At 41.4% G+C, this 13,643-nt stretch overlaps 1 protein-coding gene across 1 annotated transcript in view; it reads right to left on the reverse strand.

Moving 5' to 3' along the window:
* Positions 1-683: 683 nt before the first annotated feature.
* The window catches only part of MRPS6 (mitochondrial ribosomal protein S6), a 47,293-nt gene continuing 34,333 nt past the window's right edge, over positions 684-13,643 (reverse strand). Inside the window, exon 3 of the mRNA XM_065640910.1 lies at positions 684-1,294. Coding sequence (XP_065496982.1) covers positions 1,114-1,294 — 181 coding nt within the window. The 3' untranslated portion in view covers positions 684-1,113. The remainder of the gene's footprint in view (positions 1,295-13,643) is intronic.

The following is a 13,643-nucleotide window of genomic DNA, read 5'->3' on the forward strand; positions in this document are numbered from 1 at the left end:
AAATAGCATGCTAGAAAGTAGTCACGCCAACAAAAGCTGTCACAGGTCTCTCTGGGAATCTGACCTTGGCCTCCGGACTGGCTCTCCCTTTGGCAACACACAACGCTGCAGCGCCAGAGGAGGCAGCTTCTGGACAAAGCTCATTCAGGTAAAGAATAACCTCTTTGCAAAATAACGTGTCACTGCCAATCTACTTTCTTCTACAGAAATATCTATACACACACACAGTCCTTCGGAAGGAGAAACAGCCAGTGCATTCCTTCAGTAGCATAGGGAGATCCTCTGGGAACTACTGAATTTACATGAGACCTGCAGGAGATTATACACTACATTAATGTCACCTTTTGTGTGCATTGCTTTCTCTCCTGCTTTCACAAGAGCAAAAGAGAGACAAAATATATATTAAGACCTGTGTCCTGACGTTTTTCTCAGTTTCAAATGTCCACCTGGGTCTAGCTAAAGGTAAAGCATCTTTTATTCTTCTGTTCACATATAAGCATGGTTATTCTCTAACCTGCTACCTGGAAGTTTCTGGCCTTTTCTATAGAGAATAATTTTTTACCTGTACTTTGAACAGAGTTATTACCTTAAAGAAAGTATTACGTGTCTTTTAGCAACGTTATTTTTTCCTTGTACCTTTTCTGCTTTTAAAAAATGAGTCAAGTTTAATTTTTAATCACAATTTTATTACCGTTTTCCAAAAACAAGCAAAAAAACCCTCCAACAAATCACATCCTATACTGCTACATTTACACTGTAGACCTCTTAATCTCTTATGTAAATACACATATTCTGAAATAATCTGTCTTTAGAAAAGAATGCTATTTTTAGCATTCTGATGATGTAAAAATCTTCATTATCAACGTAATGCTCTGAGAGAAAAGTCAATTTTCAGAGTTGTCAAATATCAAGATAAGCATACAGATTAACTCTATTCGAATTATTTTAAACAAAAAGAAACCTCAAATGTTACAATAACTTAAGATAGTGTACTATACCACATACATAACATGGCCAAAACTGATTATTTTTGATGGAAATTAGTTATCACAATTGTTTTCAAAAGCAGGAATAAAAAAATTTTTAGAAGGTTTCAAACGTTATTTGGAATATTCACCACTTCTTGCCCATTAGTTTATCTTCATGGTTGACTGGGATTATGCCACTGCATTCTTCTGTCTTTGATACAGGATGTTTTACAAAAGCACGTCTAATTACATCAACATCACGTCCTAAATGATCCATCATGGCCGATACAATCGAAGGTGGGCCCTCTAAGTCTATCAAAAAATACCTGCAATGAGAAACATACACACAATAAAAAAAAATACCCATACTGCAACAAGATTAATTCAAGTGACTGTTCTGTGGGATTTCTTAAATGAAGCTTTCTAATTTTTTCTTATGTCTTGGTACCAGAACTGTTTGAAATAAAAGCTCAGTATAATCGATTTCAAATAAGAAAAGTGCAACTGAAGCAGGCTCAGCCTGAACTTTATTGCACAGCACTGCCTACCCAAGGAGATTAAAGAGAGCTCATTTTTCTTGTACCTGTTCTATTCATTTCCACATCTGAATTTGAAGAGCCTTAAAAAAAAAAAAGGTAGGGTGGCACATTCATTTCAGTTACAACATGCATCCTCCTCCTTCAAATTCATGACGTTGTTTCTTTGGCGAACAGATGCCGGTGTGAAAAATTTCAAGCTTATATACATACAGGCACATTTCTTCCTTTGAAGTCCTATGTTGGAGTTGAATTAAAAAAAAAAAAGAAAGGCAAGCAGAAAGAAACCCAAGGGTATGGACTTATCCCAAATTAGGCACATCGCTGAAGTGAACACAGCTTACATTTTCAGTCCGAGGGTGGGAGCTGAAGCCACGCACATGCAATGCCCACTTGCGCAGTTGGGACTTGAGTATAATGTCGTGCTGACCTTGGCAGGACTGAAAAGTCTTACTTCCACACAATCACAGCACGTCTAAAACGCACTGCTCCAGGTAAGCACTTCGCGTCCACCACACAGCTATCTTTGACATCTATAAAGAAAAAGCCGACCGCCTACCTACAGAAAAGAGAACATTGCTCCCCAGTAATATCTTGGGTCATCAAGGTTACTTCTGCAATAAACTTCTTTGCTGAAGAACTGCACCTTCTTCAGGAGCTCAACTATAATTCTGTAAGAGGCTTTTAAAACTCTCATACACCCAAACAAACAAGTGTTCTGCACTTCATGAGCCCCATTTCAGACAAGGGACACAACTACACACTAATTTAATCACAGGTATGCAAATTCAGATCCCATCTCTTAACATGAGACGTACCTTAATTCAGTAGCAACATTATGCTCATAACTTGCAGGAAAAGCAGACAATCTGGTGTTGAACATCATACTAGTGCCAAAAAAAAAAAGTGAGCCATGTCACTGGCCACCCCTCCTCCCTTGAAACGCTGTGAAGGAATCAGCCTTGTCAACGGAGCTGTAACCAGAACACTTTTTAATCATTTTGCCTGCATTTGGCATGGCACTATCTACAGTACAGTAAAAAGACACTGCTACTGTCTCAGAAATCCTTCTGAAGATAACTAACCGCCCACCTCATTTCCAAGACTATCAGTAATTTAAAGGCTACATAAACAGCACAGCACTTCCCACCTAGCTATTTCATTTCAATCTTCACGCACCCTCTCACTAAAGCTCCCCTGTCCACCTAGTCCACTCAAACACACCTCCCCATGAAGCATCAGCATAACTTGAAAGTGATGTCCCTGAGGTGAAGTCACTTTACCCGAGCAGGATCAAGCATCCAGGTTTGATTTTAAAACTGTACCTAACAGAGGGGACTTTGTTCTGCAAGAGGTCTGGATTCTCACTAAGTCAACTATAGCGTGAGCATCGCACTTCACAGTCCAACTTCATAAAGGTAATCTTGAACGGCAAGTCCACAAGACCAGAAGCTGAACTGGGGAGCCTGACCAGGAAATACAGGAGATGGGGTCATGAATAACAGACACGTTTGTGTTCCTCACGCTGCACAGAGTTAAGTTTCATCCAACTAAATGTGTTACATCAAAAATATTATGCACAGAGGAGACCCGTTGGGCCAGAAATGACTCAAGCAGCGTGTGCTGGATTACGGCACAGGGGTGGAAACCACCCAGGGAAAACACAGTGAAGAAGCTTCTCCTTAGCCAGACATCCTAATCCTGAAAAACTTAATAGCCACAATTCAGCTCTGAAGTCTTTTCAAAAAGACCAGACTGAAGCACCGAATTTTCTTATGTGAGGGGTCTTATGACAAAAAAAGAAATCTCCCTGCAGCCCGTACTGAAGCAAAGAGTCCTCCAGAAGAGATGCCCAGCTGGTGTGGGCTGTGGCTGAATGTCACTGAAGCCAAGGGACCAGTGCCAGGTCACGTCAGCGAAGGTGCTGCTCCTCTGACAGCAACAAGGCTGACTGAGAACTACAGGAATAATGTGCCTCAAGAAGGATTTGGAGGAGCCAGAGCCCACCAGAGTGGGCTTGGTGCTCCCCGCAAATCCTCACAGGCTTCAACTGGGGAACAGGATTCAGCTTAATATACGTGGAAAACAGAACTGCCTAATGTTTTCCCATATCCAGAAGTAAGAGATGCCACCCAGCTAAAAGTTCACAGAGAGAAACAATTTTTAAGCTTGTACAATTCATTAGAAATAATCCACAGCAACATCTGAAGGATGTACACCTCTTAAAAAGGGAAAGTCTTATTTTCTGCTAAAGCCATTAAAAGCCACTGGTAAATTTAACAGATGACACTTAACTCTTCTCCTTGGGAAGAAGCCTTCCAAATCCTCTCACAGTTGCACCTAACAGAAAGGAGGATGGGGGAAGAAATTCTAGCTGGTGATCCACCACCACTTTCATGCCCCCTTCCCTTGGCAAGACCATTCATTCATATTTCAAATCGTGCTCTTTGCTGCACCATTTTAGTCCCACCATTTCTCAAGAATTTAATTTTGTTTCTGCTTGCAAGACGTATGCTGCTTTTCATTATCCTCCTAAAACGGCAAGTGTGTGTTTTATTTTTTTTTTTCCTCCAAAGGCTGCTTTGCAACTTTGTACTTTCTCTCACATTAGCAAAGGGTGGAAATTTCCACTGACGCACTGTTGATAACTGAAGGAGAAGGGGGGGATGGGAGGATGAGCTTTTACAGCATATCTTTATGACTCCTCGCAGAATAGGTATTTTATCTGAGGACACAAAACTGCAGTAATTGAGGACAATGTGAGTTTTTTAAAACAACCACCACTCTTCAGTGTTAACAAGCAACAATTGCTTTCCTGTACAAAAAAAGGACAGAAGGAAAAGAGGGCCAGCGTGAACAAAAAAATATATTCCTTTAAAAGAAACAGAAGAAACTAATGGTTGCAAAAGCAATAACCAAACACAATTGATGATGAGGAGATATGAAACCCCTTCCACCCCAAACGTACACATTTAAATCAGCCATCACAAGGCCATGGGGTTTTTTTTAACCAACTCACAATGCAGCAACCTTAATTTCAGGCAGTGATCTATGACCTGATACGCAGTGCTGTAGCTACTCTTTCTGTAGTAAACAAACACAAATCTCGGAGGCTTAAAGATAGGGAAAAATACAGGAATGCAAGAGGGAAGCCACCTCATTCTTGCAAGCAAAAATGCAAAAGCATTTAGGCTCTCTAGGAGTCGGCCGAGTCACCAGGGGAGAAATGCAGGAAAATTCCACTGATTCACTATGAGACCAGAGTTATTTTTGTCAGCCTGCTCAACTGTAAATAGAAGGATGATTTAAATACAGGAGAGCAGACTGAAACATACTAAAACAATGCATGAACTGAAAAAAAAAAATCATACAGTCTCAAAGGAAAACATACCTTTGCATATGAAGGGGGAAAAAAGCAAAGTTTCATTTATCTTTTTTAACATACTCAAGCCAGAAATTGTTTGAACCTTGAGTCCTAAGGATACTCAAGTATTTTCCTTTCAAATGAACAGTCTTGGACTTCAAAGAACCCTGAAAAGCACCTGGATCAAAACTCACTTTTAAACCCTCCTAGAATAGGACTCTGTCAGCTTGGGGAGCTGAGGACAAAGCACAGATGTGGAGGACTTGGAAGAGGCTGTGTGGTCCCACGGTTGTGCCCAAAAAATATCTGTACGCTTAAATTTCTCCTTTACACAGTGGCAGTTTATGTAAGCTTCCCCAGTGGAGAGGTAGAAGATAAAAAGGAAGGAAAACATTGTGACAAACAGGTAGAGGTGAAGCATCAGGCAGAGCAACAGCTTGCCTGGAGGAAAACAAGCTGAGCCACTCACATGAGAGCAGCTGGACACTCGTTTTCAGTAAGGTAATCCTACATAAATGAAATTGGTTTGCTGCCTGAATGATCCCTTTATCTTTGGGACCACTGCCTTGCTCTGAAGAGAGGTAGTTTGCTTTTCTTCTCAACTCTGGTCATCGCTACCCTTCCTCAGCAGAGCAGGCAGGCAAGTTCCTGCTCAGAAGGACTATAATTTTGTAGCTGGAAGGACTAGTACACGTGTTACTTTTGGCTTTTAAAAAAACACGTATGGAATAGATGGACGTCCCTTGAAAAATCACAAGAACAGCAATGGGGAAGTACAGTTCAAAACTAAAAGTTGGTACCTTAGTAACTAGACTGTGCCACAGCAACAATGCAAATAATTCATAATGAGAAAGTACTTTAGGGAAAAATACATTTTACCATCCAGTCTTCAGGAATTTCATTTGCCAAATTCTATACATAGACACCTGTTATTAAGCTAACTAAATAATGGAAATACATTTTGTAGCATATCAGAAAAATAAAAAAAATACTGTTACAATGCAAAAGAGAAACCAGCCTAACATATTTGGAGTATTTGAGAAGTTATGCTCACTGGGCAGCATTTGAAAATGTTATGAGTGGGGCTGAAGTTACACAGCGAATATTCATTCTGCTTGTGTCACTTCTCTGCTTTCTGTATAATTCACAGCTTAAAAGCCACCAAAACAGTGACTGATTCCCATCCCACCAAGCCCACTTTTTAAGAGCAGTCATTGCACTTAACCAACGTGCTTGCACAAGGCCACTACAGAATTTAGTGCATCAGAAAATGATACTGGTGCCTCAACATCACCAACTATTACACTGTGCAATTTCTTCTAAAAAGCACCAAAATTGCAAATTGCAATCCAAATAAGAGAAGGTGAGGGGAAATTTTTTTTTTTTAATTAAAAAAAACCAACCCACATACCAACCCTTCAGCATTCTGACACTTGAGGCATATGCACACTTACATACATGTACTTGTGGACAAAAGCATCTTAAGGAAAAGTAATGGTTCAATTCATCAATGAAGAAAGCCCCATCTAGTGGAAGACAATCAATTTAGCAGAAATGTGCACAATACTCAAATATTCAAACTGGTTTTGATATCATCCAAGTCCATAACAGACCCAGACCTCCTTTTTGCTGAAAAAGATCAAGATGTTCTAAAATCTGAACAGAAACAAACAGCACAGGCTGTGCATTAGCTATAAATTTAGTTTGGTGGTATTAAGAAAAGAAATCTTGCAATCCCTTTCATCTGTTTTTTTTTTCTCCTCTTTGGTCTTCAACCGCCATGAAAATCATCAAGAAGATTGACCTGAGTGAGCTAAACAGGTCAGTACATTTATCTGCAGGATGCAGTCCTTTATGCAATAGTTTGTATTTTCCTAGGGGGTGGGGACAAGAAAAGGTGGTTAAAACTTGTAAACACTCCAGAGAACAATTCTGATGAATAACTATCATTTTACTCTTAAAAATAAAACAAATAAAATCGTATCCAGACAGTGGTGGTTATTGGAAGGCACTTCAGCATCTCCTGTCCACATAGAATACTATTCTGCGAGAAGCCACTTGTCAAAAATAAGTTGTGTAAGTACAGTTCCTAAGCTCAGATACTTTATGGAAAAGGGAAAAGTTTGAACATGTAACATAATTTACATGGACACGTTTCCAAAATATTCAGATCTCTTAAACAACATGACACACAACTACTGAAATACTCCTTTTAATGATTACCTATTTCTAGTGCACTGCGCCACCGAGACACGATGAAATGAGAGAGTCATGCCCCCTTGCCTGAGCACCTGCTTTGGCAAGGCAACATCATGCACCACATAATGAAGGCAAAACATAAGGTGATGCCAGAGGAGGACCAACTGCTTCAGCCCTTAAACCACCCAGAGCACGTGGGAGTGATTTGTGGGAAGGCCTGGGCGGCCTCCCAGCCTTCCCCACCATAGCAGAGAGGAAGCCGGTACTGAAGTTTGGTGCTTCTAGCTCCTGGGGAGCAATGGCAGCTCTGCAGGGCCTGGAAGCCAAGTTGAGTTCATCATGCTGCATTCTTGCCTCCTTGCCTTGTCATTTTCATAGAATCATTTAGGTTGGAAGAGACCTTCAAGATCAGAGAGTCCAACCATAACCTAGCTCTGGCACTAAACCACGTCCCTAAGAACCTCATCTACACGTCTTTTAAACACCTCCCGGGATGGTGACTCCACCACTTCCCCGGGCAGCCTGTTCCAATGCTTCAAAACCCTTTTAATGAAGAATTTTTTCCTAATATCCTATCTGAACCTCCCCTGGTGCAACTTGAGGCCATTTCCTCTTGTCCTAACACTTACTACTTGGGAGAAGAGACCAACACCCTCCACGCTACAACCTCCTTTCAGGTACTTGCAGACAGTGATAAGATCTCCCCTCAGCCTCCTTTTCTCCAGGCTGAACAGCCCCAGTTCCCTCAGCCGCTCCTCAGCAGACTCATTTTCCCCCATCACACAAACAAGTCCACAGCACAACTAACATTGCAACCTGGATTTTCTGACTCCTGAATGCATCAGATGCTATCGGTATCTCTGTGCTCCTCAGTGGGTCCTGGCAATCACCAGGGTCCCCACACACCTCCTACAGAAAATTCCCCCTGCACGTGTGAAGATAAGCTCCCAAAATACAACTCTGCATGAACAAGAGTAAGACCCAAGTTTGCTATTTCAGAGAACAAGTGGACTGATGAGATATCTGGGAGTGAACAGCCAAACAAAAAAGATTAAGAGACAAGCAAGCAAACAACAAAAGAAAATTGCCATCTTTTTGAAGTCAGATTTGCAAGGGAAAAAACACAAGGCAACGAAAAACTGGTAAATAGAACATGGAAATTGTTATGATAATCAGAATTACACACAGTTTAGCAAGAGAACGCACAAATAAGCTAAAGGAAATAATAAAAACATGGGGAGAAAGGTCTAAAAACATTACCATATTACAGATAGATTTAATAGGGGAAAACACATACATACACAAAATGAAGGGAAAGGCCACGGTGCTCTATCAGTTTACAAAACCATACTAAATCTGAGCACTGACCACGCTGATGTATATAATCTGTTCTACAACGGAGATAACAAAAATAAGAATGGAAGCAACATCGTGGGGCAGGGGGAAGGGAATAAAATCACTAGCGACAAATCTCTAGGGGATAGCAAGATACCCACTATCCAAAACTCACGCCTGGCCACTTTCTACTCCTGAAAGCCCCTGTGTCATCGCTGCTTCCAGTTTAATGGATTCCTGATCTGCAAAAAGTTTGAGCCAACACCTTCCCAGAGGAGTGTCTGGATCTTATTTTCTCAAAGATCTGGTTTGGAGCCATTCTTGTACCATCTCCCCTGAAGTAAAAATAACCTACATACCAACCACATCCCCCAAACCACCTCCTTTATCTGATGCCCTGAAGCATGAAGTGTCACTAGCATATGATTAAGGGGTAGCCTGGCAAGGCCAAAGAAAACAGGTATGCCACAAAGTGCAAACCCACAGACTGTGCCACTGAGATCTATCATTTTACAAGCAGTTGCAGTATTCTCCAGTTTAGCGCTGACCAAATCCACGCAATAGCTCTGCAATGGCATCACCCAGCCCCAGTCTGGACACTTTATCTGAAAGCTGCTTTGAGGGATTCAGTACTTCTGAATCATCTTAAACAGCAAACAAAATCCAGAGTTTTACATTCCTTGAATTCAAATATTAGTACACACCTTATTTAAATCAGTTCACTTTTGCTTGTTCCAGAAATAAGCACCTCTGGACACATGTAATACAATATTTTTTAAAAATGCACCATGTTAAAAGCAATTTAAATACAACTCATTAAAAATTATAAACCAGTAGTGGCTAGTAGAACAAATACTTGGCACAAATCTATTGCCCATTAGGACATAAAAGTTGGGAATCCTTATTTACTTTCTTCCACTGTTTTTTCAGAGATTTGGTGGCCATGGGCAAGTCACTCAGGCTCAATGCCTCAACTAAACTTACATACCTAACCCATAATGGAATCAATGTGCCCTTGTCACATTTTATTCAGTGATAAGGTGAATAGTATTTGTTACAATTTTGTGAGATGTTACTTGAATAACACTCTTAAATACTAAAAAAAAAAAAAAGGTGTACTATGGCAATTAATACCATAAAGGTGAATTACTAGCTAATTCGACTTCAGTTTAAACTATCGGTAAACCAGTGACACAAAAGTTTGATTCTTTAGACATATCCACATAGTTCCCAAAATATGCTATTTTCATACATACTTAAATGCAAAAGCTGTCAATATTAGGTCTCTAAAAAAGTAGGGTGTTTTCTGCCAAAAGAGATGTGTTTTAAAAAAAGATCTAAATTTGTTTTAATATACCCTCGATGCACATACACCACCTGTTCAGTGAATATAATTTCCTGAGAAGAAACAAGTCAATTATATGTATGATCTGAGGTCTTCAAAGCTGCCTGGGAGAGTAAAACTGCTCATTCCAGTGACAGCTGTGGGCCACAATCCCCTCCGGCAGGCTTTGAAAAAATCTCAGCTTTACAGATCAATTGGCAGTAAAATTCTCTTTCTCTGTAAAGTCTCCTGGATATTCTTAAATTTGTGATGTGCCTACATTGCAGTATATTCAAGACAGATGATGCTGAAGCACTGCAGAACTCAGAGGGACAAAACACTTTATTAAGTAGAGAACTATCCTCCCTACTGACCTATGAATATGTATTTTCCAGTTTAATTTGTTACTGTTCACTAAAGGCACCACCAAAACCTGCCTAAGTCCAGCAGTAGCTTTGCTGTGCACATCACACTCGTGTCTTTTCACTGTCAATCACTCAGTTTCATCATATACTGTATATAAAGACTTGAATTGCAGTTTAAAATGGAATTAACTAAATGGGAGAAGGATGGCTACCAGGAGCACATCTCAGTTGGCCTGTGAATACCTGGCACCACCCTACTGATGGCCCTCAAGATAAGAGACACAGCCTGCATGGCTCTGGGAGTTCTACATGGCAGCAAAACCACGTTCCTATGCTGGTCAGAAAGATTGTTTTATTTTTCAGGCAAACACGCCACACAGGTGTGGGAATCCCATGCCATTCTGAGTGACAAGAAGATGGCTCATGTAGTGGTCACTAGGACAAGAACTGTCACTAAGAGATGCTATTAAGCTGTGACCCATGCTATGACTATTGCATTCCACTAATTTTCATATAATTTACCAGCCAGGAGGTCCAAGGAGCTAATGGATTCAGCATACATCCTAAGTCTCCAACCATCTACATACTATTAGAAAACAAATTTTTTTTTTTAAAAAAAGAGCAAACAAATCTCCCCCAAAATTCAAAGCTTTGAAAGATTCAACACTCTCCCCCCAACAGACACCATGTATCATTTGCAGTCTCACAGAAGCCCTTCAGGTTACTTCAGAAAAAGCCCAGACTAAGGAAAAGGTGACACACTCTGTACTACTTAATACACCACTGTACATCAGCTTGCTGAGAAAGGGAACATAGAATTAAAAATTGGCTATGAAGGAGAAAAGACCTTAGGATTTTTTAGCAAGGAACAAGTTTAATTAAGCTTAATGAGATATCTTGAAAAGCCTTTTTTTTTTCAACTTCGTCCTGTTAAAAAAAGAACGATTACTTTTTACAGATGCTGAAAAGTAGAACTGACTGATTTCACAAGGTGGATCAAGAACTGACTTTTCACTTCCTATTCCTAGATTATGTTTAATCTCCTGAGTAACTTATTCTCCAGCCCATACAAAATATTGGATGGTATATCAGGAATGCACCATACCTGTACCCTGAACTGCAATCTCCCCAGAAAATTCTACAGAAATACAATTCCCCCACATTACCAGATACTGAAACTGGCTGCTGCTTCCCCTTGTAATATCTTGTTTCTCCTGAATTTGAGTTCTCCAATTAAAATCACACAAAACAACTATTTCCTGTAGTACCCTCTTTCAATCACTTCTCCCTTTCAAGAAGCCAAGCAGTTTAGGGGGAGGAACTGTCACATTCAAATAGAGAGGAACCAAATCCAGCGCAAGCAGAACCACTGCTGAGCATTTAGAGACACTTGAACTGGGAGGTGAAGGAGGAACAGCGACAGTGACACAAGTCTGATGGCTTCCTGCCCATGTTTCAAGACAGTCACAATCATCCGCTACTGAAACCTTGCTTCATTCAGAACACAAAATACATCTGCTCTGAGGACTGTACAGAGAAGAGAGTTATAGTCTACAGATCACCTTGTCCTGCCTATTAAGTAGCTAATCTGCTACAGTGAATGAGCTAAGATAGTTTACATGTCTGAAAGATCCCTGGGAGAAACAGTTTCTATTCATCTCTGCTACACAGTTCTTGTGATGCTGGTTACTGTCTTCTCCTGTCCTGGTTTCCCTGTTGAAGAACCCAAGGCCTGATCTGCAGAAGCCCTGTCACCCAATCCAGGCAAAAACTGTCATGTGAAATGGTGAAATGTTAGAGGGTGCTACATACTCTAGGGGAAAAAAAAAATCTAGAATCTAAAAGTCTCAACTTCGGCATCCAAAACTACTGGAACTTTGTTCCTCTGCCTTAGCTACCTGCCTGTACAAAAATAACACCACCAGCTCCTTGTTCTGCTGAAGCAATTGGACAAGATTTTAAAGCTCATAAAAATGTTTATACTCCAACAGAAGGACAAGGTAATTAGTAATTCTGCCTTGAGATAAGGCTTTGATTAGCTCCTGTGTTTAGGCAACAGGACTTCATCCTAAAATGCAAAACCGGCAGGATCAAGCCATGGTTTTGTGCTGGTTTTGGCTGGGATAGAGTTAATTTTTTTCGTAGTAGCTAGTATGGGGCCATGTTTTAGATCCATGCTGGAAACAGTGTTGATAACACAGTGATATTTTAGTTATCACTGAGCAGTGCTCACACAGAGTCACGGCCTTTTCTGCCTCACACCACCCCACCAGCGAGCGGGCTGGGGGTGCACAGGAAGCTGGGAGGGGACACAGCTGGGACAGCTGACCCCAGCTGGCCAAAGGGATATTCCATGTCATATGACGTCATGCTCAGCGTATAAAGTTGAGGGAAGGAGGAGGAAGGGGGAATATTAGGAGTGATGACATTTGTTTTCCCAAGTAACTGTTTCCCATGGTGGAGCTCGGCTTTCCTGGAGATGGCTGAACACCTGCCTGCCCACGGGAAGTGGTGAATGAATCCCTCGTTTTGCTTTGCTTGTGTGTGCGCAGAGGTTTTTTTACCTATTAAACTGTCTTTATCTCAACCCACAAGTTCTCTCACTTTTACTCTTCCAATTCTCTCCCCCATCTCACCAGGGGAGAGTGCGCAAGCAGCCGTTTAGGGCTTAGTTGCCGGCTGGGGTTTAACCACAATGGTTCTGAATGACACCATGGAGCAGGAGCGCAAGGCAGTGACGGCCACAACGCCATTGCTTTCGGTTAAGTAACAGGCACGTGGTGGAGATTTCCTCCCCTACCCTTTCTGTCAGCCTGCTGTAACTGGCAGCTGTCACCACTCCCACTTTGCAGGAGAATTAAGAGGTCCTCAAAAGAGGGAGTTAAAGCATGAGTCACCCCCAAGGAGAAGATCCAAGAAGGGCTTCATAAAAGTTACACCTCTAGAATCACATTGCTTTCCGCGGTGCCAAACGCCCCTCGAGGAAGAGGGTAGGTAAGCAGGTTGGCCAACCATCCAATTACACACAGTTGCATTACAGGGATTAGGGGCAGCGCGTCGCTAATTGTTACGTTGATTACCGCAGGCAGCCCCAGCGCAGCGCAGGTTGCTTAGCAACACTTCGCAGCCCTTGCGAGAGCCAGCATCCATTTCGGCGGTAGCCTCGAGGAGCAACACCACACCAGCGTCAGCGATCAGGGGGCACAACCCACAGCACCTTCCTCCGGCACTGCGCAGGAAGCCTGACGTCCAAGGTGCCAATTCACAGCTTCATTTACATTTATCATACTTCCCATAAACCACACGGTCATCTTTAGCATCTTTAATAAAAACTGTTACCAGAAACACAAGTGAGTCTTAGAGGGTACACATGGCAATTAACATTTAGTTCAGATGCATTAGAGAAAAAGAATCAATCCTGCCAATTAGCAACCAGCAGATTAAGTACAACTGTTATCAGTAAACAGATTGACTGGCTTGGAAAACGGTTACGTAAAAATGACTGAACAAAATAACATTGTGTATGCTGGGGAAAGTAGTTCTGCAGGCCTG

This window comes from Caloenas nicobarica, chromosome 1 (genome assembly GCF_036013445.1).
Source record: "Caloenas nicobarica isolate bCalNic1 chromosome 1, bCalNic1.hap1, whole genome shotgun sequence".
NCBI lineage: Eukaryota > Metazoa > Chordata > Aves > Columbiformes > Columbidae > Caloenas > Caloenas nicobarica.